Below are 16,649 nucleotides of genomic sequence, written 5' to 3' on the forward strand. Positions count from 1 at the left end.
AGCCTTTTGCGTCTGGCTTCTTTAACTTAATGTTTTCTAGGTTCATCTATCCTATAGCATGGATCAGTAGTACCTTATTCATTTTATTAACTACGATTTCACTGAACGGATTTGCTGCATTTTATGAATTCATCATTTGTTAGGCATTTGGGCCGTTCCTACTTTTTGTCTATTATAAATAACGCTGGTATGAATAATTACGTACAAATCTTTGTGTGGATGCATGTTTTTGTTTCTCTGCGGTTTAGACCAAAGACTGAAATTGCTGGATCACATGGCAATTCTGTATTTAATGTTTTGAGGAACTGACAGATGGTTTTCTAAAGGGGCTACAGACTATTTTACAATCCCACTAGCGATGTCTGAGGGTTCCAATTGCTCTACATCCTCACCAACACTTATGCCCATTTTTAAAAAACTCTAGTCATCCTAATAGGTCTGAAGTGGTAACTCATCGTGATTTTGATTTGTATCTCTCTGATGGCTAATAGTGTTGAGCATCTTTTCATGAACTTATTGAACGTTATTTGGACATTGTTACAAAAACCTTGGTTACTTGAGGACGGGACTAAAGACAAGTATCAAGTCATGGGCAGCTAAAACCCCCCCAGGTTTGGTAGCTGAGTGCCCTTTGGGTGCCAGTCATGGATAGTTTTGAGCTGGCTTTTATAAACAATCATGAGGATATCCTTGGACATAAGCCCTGTGGTTCTAGAGAATGTCCTTGGACACACAAAACTAATTTTTAAAAAGCCCTCCAATTCTAGGAACAGAAGTAAAATGAAGCTTAATTTTACAATGCAGAAATAAAATCATTTTTGTTTTTCTTCAATCGCTAAATGGATAAAATTATCTACTCTCACATTTTGAGATATCATCCCCAAACTGAGAATTATTCATGCAATACCAGGCATCTGCACAATATGGAGTCAATTTTAGACTGTTCTGTTCTGTTCTACGGTGCCTCGAATCAAATGTGGGTCCAGTTCTCATGACAATCTGGAAGGTCTTTGAGATGTTGGATTTATGAGAACATAGGAGGACTTCAGAACCAAGCACTACTGCCTGGGAGAAAGAGTCAGGCTCTCAAATAATCTGATTGGCAAGCATCTGAAAACAAAGTGGGCGTCATCATTGCTGCTGTTGTCAGAACAGTTGGTATCTCTGGTTTGGGCGAGAAGTTCAAGTAGAAAGATCTAGGCAGGTACCGTGTGAAATACGCAACTACTTAAAACAATTATCCTTGGGACTTATGCTAAGGACATGTTACTGAATCATACACAGGGAAAAGTTACTAGACAGAAACATCAATATTATTTACAGTGATGATGACACAGTGGTGGGATTAGGGTGGTTTTTTTCACCAAACGTTTTTCACAGTATGTGAAAAAAATATACCAAAAATGGTGTCAAAACAGAAGATGCTCAGAAGCTGCTGGGCCCTTATCTCTGCATTGATCACTGAAAAAAAAAAGAAAAAGGTTCTTCTTGGAGGGGGAAAAAAAAGCAGAAGATCAAGCTGGATTCAAGCCAATCCTGATGACATTTTGGTGACTGTTATGAATCATCAATGGTGTGTCCTCTCTCCCATTCACACGTTGAGACCCTAATCCCAGTGTCATGGTATTTGGAGGTGGGGATTTTGGGAGGTAATCTGGTCATGAGGGTGGAGCCCTGATGAACAGATTTGTAATCTTTAGAAAAAGGGGCCAACTAGCTATTTCTGTCAATGCAAAAGCAGAAGAGGGCCCTCCCAAGGACCCCATCATGCTCCCACCCTGATCTTGAACTTCTGGTCTCCAGACTGTGAGAAGCACATTTTTGTCACTTGGGAGCCACTGGATCTGTGGTACTTTTCATAACAGGCTCAACTAAGATGGTGGCCGTAACACAAATGAATCTGAAAGTACCCATGACTCTCAGAGGCTGCCAGATTCTAACTTTCAGTACCTCAGAAAGACGAATGCGCCCTTGATGGGGAAATTCCCCCTGGAGGACAGAGCGCAGGGAAAAAAATTACAAAACACTGAGGGTCAAACTTTTCAAAACCTGTTGAGTTACCCTCAACATCTTTAGAGATAATTTTCCCCTTACAGTCTCCCTCTTTAAAAAAAAATTTTTTTTTTTGGAGGGAGGGAAAAATAAAGACCTTGTCATAGGAACTTTGTACTATAACATTCTATATTCTTCTATAAATAATTTTTGCTACATGCTGGAATGTTCTAGAAGGCTTTCAAGAATCTGAATGTAGGAAGGAACACGGAAGACATTATTGTTAGCTCAACCTCCTGATGTCTCCGATCTGGAGTCTGATCAGGTCCCTCCTGAAGCTAGTGACAGTCAACTCAGAAGCTACTTCTTCTTCACAGCCTGGCTTCACTCAGGCTCCTGTCATGACTTGACTGTGAGTGTCTGGACAAGGGGACACTGTGTTGGTTACTCTTAGGAATAGTCAGAGGTGTCTGATGGGCACTCGGGGAGCTTAGCAAGAGCATCTGCAGAGCAATGATGAGTTAGTCTCACCGTCAGCAGAGGAGCTGAGATGGGAACAGAAACAGCTCTAAAATAAGGTGGAAGGCTTGACGTGTCCTGAGAGAGGAGTAGGATGGGAGTGGTACCCAAAGGAAGGAAACCGCTCCTGGTCCCAGGGTGGGTGGCGAGCCAGCAGTGATCTTCAGAGCTGGGCTTGAAGATGAGCAGGAGCTGGCCTGGAGCAGAGTGAGCCAGAGAGAGGGGACTTGGGGTAGGGGTGGGGGAGCAGCAGTGCTCACTTAGTGCATGAAGGCAGCTGGAAGGGAAGGTCGGTTGGCAAGGGAGGTTGACACTAGATCCCTTGAATGTTGGGCAGGGGGGTCAAATGCAATTTTGTTCTGTGCACTTTAGAAGGGGTTATGCTGTACATACAGTATGCCGGTGTTAAATTGGGGCTCTTTACTCCCATGAAGTTGGGCATCCAGCTCTTAGCCTGGCATGGAGTCCTCTTTACAGATTCATAGCATCTTCCCCCAAACTACAAACTTGCTACATATGTGATACGTGCAAGGATTGCATGTACAAAATTAATTTTTTTTTAGATTTTATTTATTCATTCATGAGAGACCCAGAGAGGCAGAGACACAGGCAGAGGGAGAAGCAGGCTCCCGGTGGGGAGCCCGATGTGGGACTCGATCCCGGGACCCCGGGATCATGCCCTGAGCCAAAGGCAAGATGCTCAACCACTGAGCCACCCAGGTGTCCCCAGAAGTAACTTTTTAAAAAGATTTTACTTATCTGTATAACACAGAGTGAGAGAGAAAGAGCACAAGCAGGGGGAGCGGCAGGCAGAAGGAGAGGGAGAAGTAGGCTCGATCCCAGGACCCTGGGATTATGACCCGAGCCGAAGGCAGACGCTTAACCAACTGAGCCGCCCGGGTGCCCCCCAGAATTAACTTCAATATGCGATGTCGCCAATATTGCTGAGCCATAGGTGCTGGGATGCTCTTTTATTCAGGATAAAGGTTTGACAAACTTATCCTGATGTTAAAATAAACTAATTAAATCCCGCAAGGTTCACAAGAATTGGGCTTTCCATGCAGAATAATAGAAAAATAAACCAAGTATACTTTTTCATTCCCAAGGTCAGCAGTTTAACCTGTTTCATCTTAGAGGCATGTTCCCTGTCTTCTGTGATGTTTGACCGGGACCGAAATTCAAACCCAAGTCTAAAGCTGCAGGGCAGTTAATTGCAAAAGGATAATCAACATTTAAAAAGCCTCTGCGGTTTACATTTTCCCATCAATGTACCTCCCTGGGGAAAAGGAAAACCAACACACTCCTCCACTCAGTATAAATGTTAATTCTGGACACAACTTCCCTCCTTATTCTTTCCGCCAACAGAGAAGCTTCACACAGCCGCCCTGAATAGTGAGTTTGTATCAAATCCTTGTTTGAGCCTTTTGTTCCCTCTGGTATTCGAAGGGGGACCCTTGTGAAATATAGCTGCACAGTGTTTTCATTCGGAGACTCCTTACTGCAACCACAGGACTGTATTTCGGTCGCCCCGCTAATTTCTGAGGAAAAATCACAGCATGTATTTTAAAACACTGTCCTCGGTCATTTGTTTCATGAGGATTTGCCAAATTTCTCATCACCAAAACAAACCTCCGGTTTAACCTATAAACTCTGAGTTTCCTGCCTTCTTGAAACCAAAGTCTTCTCTTTTCTCTTCCAACAACCCACACTGTGGGCAACAGGAACAGGGAACAGGTCATTTTGAGAGCATCTCATGGCAATTAACCATGATGGTGCCAAAACACTTTACTGGACAATACCGGAGTCTTGGCTGCTTCCTTTGACAAAGGAATATTCTATTTCCAACAACAGTAAGGAAATTATTTTCTTTTATACTTTTTAAAAATTAATTTCAAAAAAGATTCTACTTATTCATGAGAGACACAGAGAGAGAGGCAGAGACACAGGCAGAAGGAGAAGCAGGCCCCATGCAGGGAGCCTGATGTGGGACTCGATCCCGGGTCTCCAGAATCACGCCCTGAGCCAAAGGCAGATGCTCAACTGCTGAGCCACCCAGGTGTCCCAAGTTTTTTTTTTTTTTTTAAAGATGTCTTGACTTCTTTGGGGGATTTAAATGCTCAAGTGAGTTTAGTGTCAATTTTTTAAGATCTTAAATCTCTCAAAGAAAGCCTTTAACGACCGGTTTTCAAGGTACAGATTTGTAGATATTTCTAAGTCCAAGTTTTTCAATCTCCATTTTTCTTGGGACCAACTGTGAAATTTATGTTCAAGGTGAGACCTCAGAACAGAATTTCTTTTTTGCCCCTAAGGCCTGGAGCCCATTATTCTGGGGCACAGCCATCACCACGGAACATTTATCCGAATCAGCTATACAATCCCGATTGTGAGGAAAGGCCCTTCATTCTCCTCTGGGAAAGTACATGCTGTTTTGGATATATGCCATTTAAGCAAAGGTATGAACATGTCAAAAGTTATTTAACAGGGGCACCTGGGTGGTTCAGTGGTTGAGCATCTGCCTTCAGCTCAGGTCATGATCCCAGGGTCCTGGGATCGAGTCCCATATCAGGCTCCCTGCAGTGAGCCTGCTTCTCTCTGCCTATGTCTCTGCCTCCCTGTGTCTCTCATGAATAAACAAATAAAATCTTTTAAAAAAAGTTATTAAGAACCTCCCACTTAGCTGAAGCTGTAAAGGAAAAAGATGGGTGGTATGCCTAATAGGATTTGATGAGGATGATGCTTTACCTCTGTGGTCCCCCAAACAACATAATCGAGTCTATCATGAGAAACACATGAGACAGATCCCAACAGAGAGGCAATTTACAAAACAGCCACCCAGGATTCCTTCTCAAACCTGCCATGGTCATCAAAACCAAGGAAAATCTGAGAACCTGCCAAGAGAAGCCGAAGAAGAGACAATTAAATGTGATCTGGTGTCCTGGATGTATTCTGGAACGGAAAGGGACAGCAGGGAAAAAACTAAGGAAATCGGAATAAAGTGTGAGCTTTAGTTAATAATAAAGTCTCAGTATTGGTTCACTATGACAAAGGTACCAGACAAAGGCAAGATGTAATGATAATTAGGGCAACTATTGAAAGGGTGTGGAATACCGGAGAAACTCTATGATCTTTGTAAATTTTCTGTAAATCACGATCTAAAATAGTTGATTGAAACAAGAAAAATGAGTGGTTAATATGTGGGTTTGTTTTTAAATCACCATTTCAATTACAATAGACCCGACAGCAATACTCCTGCAGGCCGACAAACCAGGACTAGTGCGGGCTGGTTGAACAATCTTAAAAGGAGCAGAGAGAAAAAGGAGTAGCCCTCCTTTCCCCATTGCCACGTCCAAACATATTAAGTGTCTGGGAGCTTGTTTGGATGAGATCCACATCCCCATTTTTAGTAAGGAAAAGTTTGTAGCTTAATAGGAAGGTGAAATATTGTTGGAGTTGTGCAGAGAGATTTCGGTGCTTTTTAAAAATCACTATGCTTTTGTTTTCAAGCTTAACTAAGTATCTGCTTTACACTTTCATTTATCAAACTGTTGGTTTAAATAACATCGTAGTATTGAATAGTTTATAAATGTTTATTAATGTCAGTAATTTTACAAAGCAAATATTAATAGCAAGAGGCAAAATTTTTGCAAAATATGTACAAAAGTAAAAAGCCTTAATGCCTAGCGATTCATTGTATAAAATCAAACCATTCTTTCCACTTTCAGACCTCCTTTAGAAATAATTTATTGCCAATCCTGAACTAAAGCACTGACAGGAAAAAAAAAATTTACAGCAATATCAGATAACCTGCTTCTTAGTTTCTGGAAAGTTATAAAAAGATTTAATACGTATAAAAAAACCTAAGTCACAAGTATTTTTTATACAAAGCTAATACAAATCATGTTTTGTTGGGTACAGTATCTGTGAGGTTGTTACAAAATATACTTCTTGATAAGGCTTCTTGTGGTAAATGAGCTCTCATCACTGTAGAGTGGTACAGAAAAGCCATTTAAAACATTTTGCCATTCTGCTTTCAAGTAAGAGGTAAAGAGAGAGCAAATGGTATATAGTTTGTTGCATTGTTACATATACTTTCCGGGAATTAACCCCCTAACCCCCCCCCCCTTGTTCCCCCCTGGTACCATCAAATGGGCATAACTGAGGACAAATATATCACTTACTATGGCAAGAAACATTATAAACAAGCTTTCTAAATACAAATCCAAATCAGATACCCAATAAGTAGCATATTTCTATCACCACACTCACAGATTGAAAATGTATGCATAGTGGGTCCTAGCATACTTTGATCTATCTGGAAATTTTTTTTATCAACAGCAGATTTGGATAGGTCCCCAAATCTCCCATCAACCCAGAAAATACTGCCCAATCATTAACTCTTTTTGTTCCATATGAGCTCTGGCATTTGAAACTGGATGGTCAGACCTGGATGCCACAAGAATGAACATATTTACTTACATGCTAACTATACATTCAAGTAGACACAAGAATGCTAGTGGTACAAACACTGTACTTCTAATGCTGTTAATAATCACTTACCAGCCTAAGGCTACCATTGCTTTGATGGTACTTGAAAAAGCCAGAAAGTCCAACCTGTTTAAAATGTCCAGGTTTAGACTTCAATTTCTATTATAAACTTATTAAGCCCTAACCTCGTACCATAAAATAATGGGTATGTATTATACCTCTGCCTTATTCAGAACATGGAGACTCATACACACCCACTCTCATACAACCCCCCCCTTTCATGTTTACTAGGCTGAAAGGCCAGCCTGCATCCTATCAATAAAAGAAAATCAGTCCTTACAGGGAAGCAGCACAACATGTGCGACGAATGAAATGATGGGAAATGACATAAAGTGACCTAGTTCTAGGTCAAACTTCCAACTGAAAAAGACACATGCAAAATTTCTGTTCTTGATTCCCTCAAGAAAATTAATAGCAATAAAAAGGTAACAGAGCAAACTTTCTCTAGATTTATTGGGGAGTTTGTTACAAATGTTTGACTGAGCTTTACAGGCATGATTTCATGGATTCAAACAAGAAATTAAGAGTTAACACTGATCCTTAGCCTTCTTATTTTACATATACAGAAATAACATTGCTACAAATTGCAACGGAGAGAAACTTGTTTCAAATGGCTTGGTTTGGGGTTTTGTCTAAATGAATCATTACATAATGAAAGCACCAATTTGAGGCCTTCTCAAATAGTGATTTGAATTTCAGAACATAACAGAACATGACTTGGTCACTTTATTCTTCACATAAATAAGGCATAACCGGATATATGTACTAAGGCTGAGAATACATTTCATCAAAAGCATAAATACACGTACTTGGATACACACTGGGAGTTAAGATTTACTCATTCTCTCTTTAAGAAAATGACAGGGCATAATCATTTCTGTTGCATCTAAATCAATACTTCTAATCATTTCTGGTATTAACATACTCTTACTTCCTTCAACTTTAAACCAACCACTGCCACCAACTGAAAAAGGATTTCCCTAAACAACCTCAGCTTGAGAGATTAACCAGAGGATCTTCACTATGTAAAACACACGCCAGTGCAACTTCAAAGAAAACAACAAAAACGGGTGATCTTTTTCATTCGACCTCACCTTCTTTGGCTGTGGTTGCTCTGCAGCTACCAAGCACCTTTTCCAGACAGTAACATTAAGACTTTGATTTCATACAGTATTTGGCAGGAAGCAATGATTTGGGGCATTAAAAAATTATATTTAAGTGGCAGAGGCAAGCCTTATATCATGTGGATCTTCAGAAAACATTTGGCAAAACCGTTTCCCTATAAAAACAGAGACCCAAATTTGTGGTGTTCTTTGATTTATAAGGCAACTCTGTATACTTATACATTTCTTCAAGGCCAATGAGGACACTTTTGTGACATTTCTTATGAATTCAACGAGAAGACATTTGGATTTAGGAACACAATGTAATAGAGAATTAGGCACATTTTATTCCAAATCATAACCATTAAGACTTAAAAAGGCAAACACACTTCAAAGAACTTTAAACCACTGTTTTAGAGATGAAGGGATATTGGCATAGTAAAGTGATGAGCCCCCTTTCAATTTGGTTCACTAAATTTCATTTTCTTCTTCATATAGTGGTATTTCAAAAGAATCTAGTCTTTATAGTACAGGTATTAAGACTCCTTCAATTGGTTTTAAATACAGTATGTAAAAAATGGGGAGCTAAAGGCTTCAGACTGAGACCTCACACTTCCACTGTCTAAACAAGCCTGCCATTAAATAGAAGTAATCTGCTGCCTCAAAATATAGTCTAGATTTTATTTTAAAAAAACGTTGAGACATCACAAACATCAGTTAAGAAAGTTGCAAATACCCAAAATCATACCATATCTATTTGGTGTTGTAACATTTCTTGGTGGTAGTCTTGGTGATTGCTGCTTTGTCAGGCAAGATTTATGGTTCATATCACAGATCTTAAATATAATTTAAATAAGACCAAGTTTGCTCTTTGTACAGGGAACTTACTTTAGCCTTCACTGAAGTTCAATGGTTTGGGCCATTCAACTAAACTATTTGCGAAATTTACACAAAGACTCTCCAGCAAAAAGTCCCAATGTTACTGTGCGCATATTCAGACATTCACTAGCACTGAAGTTATTCTAATTCTGTGAATTTAAACACTATATTCTTTTTGGCAAGAAGCACTGGATGTAGAACTATTCAAACATGCACGAACTGTATACTATGAAGACTTGAATTATGATGCAGGGCTACGTGTCTGTAGCTCATGTATGACCAAGGCATGAAAACACTGAAAGTTACTATGGATAAAATGATGGTGGAATTTCAAATGCAAGAAAAGTCAAGAACAGTTACGAACAATCCCTGGTTAGCTCACTTTAAAGTCCTACTGTCACACTAGACTGCAGACCCACCAAGAGCCACCATCTTGGAAAGGCTGCATGATCCATAATGTTGACCAATCTTTTAAGGACTTTCTAGCCAACAGAATACCTGAGAACACAGCTCTACAGTAAAGTGACAGGTATCACAGTCTTAATCACAATTTTCAGGAAAAGGAGAAAAGCTGTCAGATTTTCCAAACTGTCACCAGCCTTGGGCATTTGCCTCTCTAGCCCTGGTCTAACACCACACACAACCTACAAGGCAGTATTTTCAGTACTGCAAACCAGTCCCTCTGATGAGTTCACCATGACCACATCTGAGATCACAAAGCTGCTGCAAGGGTATACTTTCATTTCATACGTGGTGAGGTCAAATGCAATCATATTTCGGTGTGACCTAAAAAAATTACTGCTTATTCTTAGAAGTATCCCCAAAACATTCAAAATGTACCTCAATAAAGCTAGAATTTCATAAGCAATAATGATATGAACATGTAGGTGTATGTTTTAGAGACACACCAAGAATGAACACAAATCTCAAACAATGCCTTCTTGAGTCATCTGACAGGAAAACATTGACCTTGGCAAGCTCCAAATAAAAACTCCCATATATGCCACAGTTGGAGTTGATGGGAATAAACAGGAGAGCAAAAGAAAGATGTTCTGTGATGGTACAACAGTGATTCTCTGCAGTGAGGACCCGAATCTTCCAAGACAGGACATACAAGTCTGAGCATAAAGCACGTAACATCCTGGAAACAGTATGTTTATTTAGAAAGCTCTGTTATCAAGTTACTTGCAATTTTTATAGCTGCTGCTATGGCCAGAATGTTTCACATATGGCACATTTATTATATGATATTTAAATATGAAAAGGGCACACTATATTTCACTCATTACTTTGCATCAAAACACTCTGTACGGCATTGGCTCCCTCTTGCTCCCCTCCCTCAGCCCCGTACCATTTGTGAACTTCCATTAGCATCAGACCAGGAATCCTTATGTAAACTTTAAAACACTAAGAACATTACCTTCAGAAACCACAGAAATTTTAAAACTAAACAACTGTCGCTATATAAGCAATTAAAAAAAACACGAAGGCTAAATCTGTGTAAAGCTACAGAATGCCAGTCCTTAGATCAAACTTTTTTTCCAATAGCCCTTTCAAAACAGGTCACCGTAAAGCGAGGCACAAGTGTCGCTGCCGTGCACAGGACAGAAAAAAGGGACCTTGCTTGTGTCAGAACCGAATATTCTTAACCTCATACCAAGAAAGATTCGAAGACACCTTCCATACTTGGCACTACAGAATTCAGTTTGAGAAGTGGAAAAAGCTAAAGCCTGAACTCTATCTAGTCAGAGGCTTGGCAGGAAACTAGAACCCCCTCAAAGGGAAGCCACAGTGAAACAGATCAAAGACTGAACATCGACAGGTATCGGCGATTGTTACTCAGCAGCTTTCAGCCAGCCACAAACCAAAGTCTGCAGGAGGAGGACTAAGATTTCCAAGAAGCTAAACTTAGAATCAAGATTTTTCTCATTCCTGTTGTAAACTGCTATTTCCAAAAACAAAACAAACAGAACACAATCAAGAGGACAAAAGGGATTAAAATGGCCAGTCTTCTGTCCATCACTGTAGCATGAGCTGCTTGAGGTTGTCGTGAAGAATGGTGTCCTTCACGTCACGGAACACGAGGCGGATATTCTCTGTGTTGATGGCAGTGGTGAAGTGGTGGTACAAGGGCTTCTGCTGCTGGTCCCGGCGTTTGTTCCGGAAACATTCCACCAGGAATTTTTGGACGTCTCTTAAGCAGTGGGGATCCCCTTCAAATTCTAAGAAATAGTCTTTGATGCTCACAATTTGCACTTTCTCCTCAAGCAAATCTGTCTTGTTTAAGAAGAGAATTATGGAGACATTGCTGAAAACCCGGTTATTGACGATTGTTTCAAAAATGTTCAGAGATTCTGTAAGGCGATTGGTCAGTCGGTCTTCCATAAGCACCTGGTCAAATTCACTTGAGGAAACAAGGAAAAGTATTGATGTCACGCTGTCGAAGCATTCAAACCATCGTTTTCTCTCTGATCTTTGACCACCCACATCAACCATTTTGAAAGGAACATTTTTAATTTCAAAGTCATACTCATGAATGCCTTTGGTGGGTCTTCTGGCAAGCAGAATATCTTGTTGCGATGGAATGTAATCCTGGAAAAGAAAAAAACTGCTTTACACTCAGTAACCCAGAAGTAATTAACGTTTCCGATGAACTACTAACTGGTTGAATGACTGGATATGCAAATAGCTTATCTTTAATTTTTTTAAAAATATTTTAAAAATTTATTCATGAGAAAGAGAGAGCACACACACATGTGTGGGCATGAGCAAAGGGAGGGGCCGAGGGACAAGCAGACTCCCTGCTGAGCGGAGGGCCAGGGATGCGGGGCCTGACCCCAGGACCCTGAGATCAGAGATCATGACCTGAGCAGAAGTCAGATGCTAAGCTGAGACACCCAGGCGCCACACCAACTTATCTTTTTAATAACTTCTGGCTGCATTAAAGCATCAGTACACTATTATTCTCATTACAAAATGCAAAGATACATTAAAATGTTGGGGTACAAAGACTGGTTCAAAATTCTATGTTTTCCACTCCTGCAGTATCTTCAGACTGAAGTCTTAACTCTCGGGTGTCCCATTGTCCTGCCTACTGTCGTGTCTCTACCCCTAATATTACTCCTCACTGACCCACCCTCTGCTCCGGCCAGAGTGACCCAGGGCTTCCTACTCATTCCTCCAACCTGCTTCTTATCTCTCTGTGAAAAGCAAGGAGGGCTGAAGCGCCAATTCGTGAAGGCCACCTCCCGGCGCACAGTTCTGGCTACCTCTCTCTAGCTCTTTCTAAACACCCCTTTCCTGTGCCCTACCTCCACGACTAAAAACTCCCACAATGGTCACTCCGCTTGATCACTGCAGCCACACCATGTGCATGGCAAACGGCACTTCTACTACAGCCGATGTACTGGATTTACTTTGGGTGGCCTCCTAGGTGTGCTTCCAGCATCCGGCCCAAGCAGCTGTGCTCCCACCTTCTCACTTCTGACACAAGGAGTCACTCTGTCAGTGCCTGGGCCTGTGAAGTAAGTGGAGGGGACCACACAGGGCCGGCCGCCCCAGAGGAGAGCTTATGCAAAAACCAGATGAGCCCTTCTCTGTGAAGCGGACCAGTCAGCTTTGAGACCCTGGACAGACAGAAGTTGCTAGTCTCAGAAGTCACCAGCTACTCCAGACAGCATACTTCCAGATACAGTATAACTGGTTCCTTCTTTTCAGGCTAGTGTGTTTTCAGAACTTTGACTTGGCTCTTTGGCAATACTGAATAGGAGAGCTTTTTAATGCTCATTGTCAATTTTTTCTTTTTTAAATCAAGGCAAGATTTTCAAACAACGCTGACTGTTAACAATGCTGTATTTTATGCTTTTCCAAATAGTGTAATATAATTTTGAAATTTCATTACAATGTGAGTATTTCTTCAAAATGGTTCTATGGAGCTAAGCATTAAAAAAAAGTAGGCAGTTCTCAGTTATATGTAATCCACAACCATTTATTAACTAATGCTAGGCCTCCATAAAACATGCTGGCATTTCCAGGCTTCCTTTTAGCTTCTGTTCACATACTTAACTACTTTACTTACAAACAGCACATCCACAATTTTTAGCCTGCCCTACTTTATTTAACATTTCATCATGAACTGTTATGCACACTGAGACAGTTGTATTTCACTTTAAAGGAGTATAAATAAATGTGTCAAATGGATTAATGTATTGTCATTTTTTTTTATCACCAGATTTTTTTTAATTTATTTATTTTATGATAGTCACAGAGAGAGAGAGAGGCAGAGAGACAGGCAGAGGGAGAAGCAGGCTCCATGCACCGGGAGCCCGACGTGGGATTCGATCCCAGGTCTCCAGGATCGCGCCCTGGGCCAAAGGCAGGCGCCAAACTGCTGCGCCACCCAGGGATCCCTGTATTGTCATTTATATACACACCCCCGACCAGTGTTCATTAAGGCTGCTTCCAATTTTTTAGCTTAATAGAAATTCCGCAATTAAAATTCTCACACACGTAACCATCCCCTCCCCTCTTTGGACGATTTCCTAAACTAAATAACCAGAAATAAGATTAGGAAGCCAAAGTTTATGAATATTTTGATGACACTGGACACTTAAAGCCCAACTGCTTTCCAGAAACGCAGTACAAATTTGCAGTGCACATGTGCCAACTACTTCAGAAACATGCCAGCTCTGGGTAGTTGTTAATTTTCCAATTCCATAAAAATTGTAAGTTCTTCTTGCTCACTTAGAAGCTAACAATCTAGTTAGGAAGCTAAGGCTAATTCCTAGGAAGCCCCCAAACCAGTACAATGTAATCAACTGCTAGCTGCTCTGGCAGAAGCAGGGAGTAGAGAACTGGCAGTTCCAGAGCCAGCTCTTCACATACTAGTCGTGTGACCCTGACCAAGTCCTTTAGTCCTAGTGCATCTCCACTTCCTCATTGGTGAAATACAGACAGTAACATTCACAAGGGGGCTGTGAGGCCTAAATGAACTCAACAGGGAAGTGCTCCTGGGCCGGCCGGCATACCGTGCATGCACCGCACAGTCTAGCTGTAGAGAAGGAATCCAGAATGCCGAGATAGCTGGGTGAGCTCCTGTCACATCCCCTGGTTCTCTTATTATTTATTATCTTCTTTATTATCTTTATTTTTTCCGTTGGGGGGGCAGTGGGAGGGGAAGGGAGCAGGCTCCACACCTAGCTTAGAGCCCAATGTGGAGCTCAATCTCAGGACCCTGCATGACCTGAGCCAAAACCAAGAGCTGACTGCTTAACCGACTGAGCCACCCAGGCGGGCCGGGCCCCCTCCGCTGCTCTCTCATTTTTAAATGCTCACCATTCACTCTGCACTTGACAATCTATTCATAAACACACATATTCAATTAAGAAAACTCATTTTCTTCCTAACCAACTCCTCTAAGCCAACCAGCATGCTCTCCTTTCTACTTCCTGCTCCATTAACAATCCCAGCGGTAAGACTCCCCCGTCTAGGGGACTAAGGACTTTTCTCTGCATTACCTATTTTATCTCAAATCCTGTTTCTCCTTATTTCTGCTATTCCTGTTATCATCTTGGGTGTGGATTACCACCTCTTCACTAATTTCCCTGCCCTGAATGTCTCACATCTCTTGGTTCCATCCCTAAGCCACTCTCAAACTAACCCTCCTGCGTCATAACTCTAGAACTTACTTGGAGGTTGCTCACTGCATCCGATCCAAACTTTGCTGACTGGTTTTCATGAACCTCTTTACTCCTAGTTTTCTGGAACCGGAGACTCTGCTCTACATTGTCTAGGCTTACCACAGAGCCTCACATCAAGACTTGCCAAAGCTGCACATCTTGGTACCATTACATGACCATTCACTTGCACAACTGTACAACTACAATAAACAATGTATCCAGACCCAAGCTACTGCCTTCTAAAATTCTGGTTTTATAAGTTAAAGCCAAGAACGTCACAGGTCCTTTGTCAGAAGGATGTGCCTAAAATTAAACATATCCAGCTGTCTCCCATCTTGGTGGGCCGCATCTCTTTACATATCTAAATTCATCTCATCCTTCAGATAGTTTAGATTCACTTACTCTTATGGGGTAGCTCCAACTTCCCTGGTCAGAATATGTCTCTCCATTCTATGAACTAATACTTACCTTTTTTTTTTTTTTAAGACAGTTTTTTTTTTTTTTTTAAGATTTTATTTATCCATTCATAGAGACACAGAGAGAGAGAGAGAGAGAGAGAGAGAGAGAGAAAGGCAAAGACACAGGCAGAAGGAGAAGCAGGCTCCATGCAGGGAGCCCGATGTGGGACTCGATCCCAGGTCTCCAGGATCACGCCCTGGGCTGCAGGCGGCGCTAAACCGCTGTGCCACCAGGGCTGCCCGAACTAATACTTATCTTCATGACTGGTATCATTTATTTGTCCTCTGCTTGTTTTATGTATAATTTTGTCTCTGACTACAATGAATTCCTTAAAAACAGGGAACAAAGAACACAATAGCTAACGAGCACTTACTACATGCAAAGCACTATTCTGAATACCTCACTGAGTGTTACAGACTGAATGAACTATGTCCCCCCAAAATTCATATGCTAACCCCAATGTGATTGTATTTTGGGAAAGGGCTTTTACAGGACATAACTAAGGTTAAATGAGGTCATAGGGTAGGGTCCTAATGAGATAATCTTGGTGGTCTTATAAGAAGAGTAAGAGATCTCTGTTTCCTCACGTGAATGCACTGAGTCAAAGCCGTGTGAAAAAGCCACAGAAAGAAGGCTATAGTCTGCAAGTCAGGAAGAAAATCCTCGCCAGAAAATAACCATACTAGTACTTACATCTTAGACTTCCAGTCTCCAGAACTATGAGAACTAAATGTCTGTTGTTTAAGCCACCCAGTCTATGGTGTTTTGTCATGGCAGCCTGAACAGATGAAGACATGGGGTTTATTTCATGTAATTATCCCACAACTCTCTGAGGTCAGGTTCTTTCTATGTCCATGATATGAAGAAATTACGGTTTAGAGAAGCCTATGGTCACACAGAGCTAGTCTGTGAAAGAACTGGGCTCAGGACCCAAGTGGTCTGGCTGCAGAGCCCACATCCTTGACCCCTGTGCAGTTCCACTCCCTAGAGGGTCATGGGGCTTGGCACACAGCAGGGCTTCAATGCCCTGGTACTTCAATCAGAGACGGAGAAGCAAAGGCAATCATGGAACTTGTCTGATATGCATAGAATGAATGGCCAATCTGTGACAGCCGGTTTACTCTCCCCTCCTTTACACCTACCAACTGAATCACCACACATTTTTTATTTTATTACAGATGTGGCCTCAGAATTGTTCTCAACCTAAGACTATTATAATATAGAGTTGGCCTAGAGTCATTAATTCAAGAGCTATTTGTTAAGTGCCTACTGTATTCCAGGCATCGTTACTAGGCATCCAGAACCAAACTCTTCACAATCAAGACAGGAGGTCCTTGACCTTATGGCAAGAGACAGGTAAAAGACAAGTAAACGTATAAATAAATAAACCAACTGTAGAAGAGCAATGATTTTTGAAAAAAGTAAGGGCTGATACTGAACACAAGAGGAGGGACCTAATTTGAATGGTACATTC

The 16,649-nt window shown here is 41.3% G+C and overlaps 1 protein-coding gene across 2 annotated transcripts in view; it reads right to left on the minus strand.

The window, feature by feature from the left end:
- Positions 1-6,084: 6,084 nt before the first annotated feature.
- The window catches only part of GNA13 (G protein subunit alpha 13), a 40,963-nt gene continuing 30,398 nt past the window's right edge, over positions 6,085-16,649 (minus strand). For both annotated transcript variants that reach the window (XM_077853694.1, XM_077853695.1), the window contains exon 4: positions 6,085-11,630. In XM_077853694.1, the coding sequence (XP_077709820.1) occupies positions 11,058-11,630 (573 nt within the window). In that variant the 3' untranslated portion in view covers positions 6,085-11,057. The remainder of the gene's footprint in view (positions 11,631-16,649) is intronic.

Source organism: Canis aureus, chromosome 16, assembly GCF_053574225.1.
Source record: "Canis aureus isolate CA01 chromosome 16, VMU_Caureus_v.1.0, whole genome shotgun sequence".
NCBI lineage: Eukaryota > Metazoa > Chordata > Mammalia > Carnivora > Canidae > Canis > Canis aureus.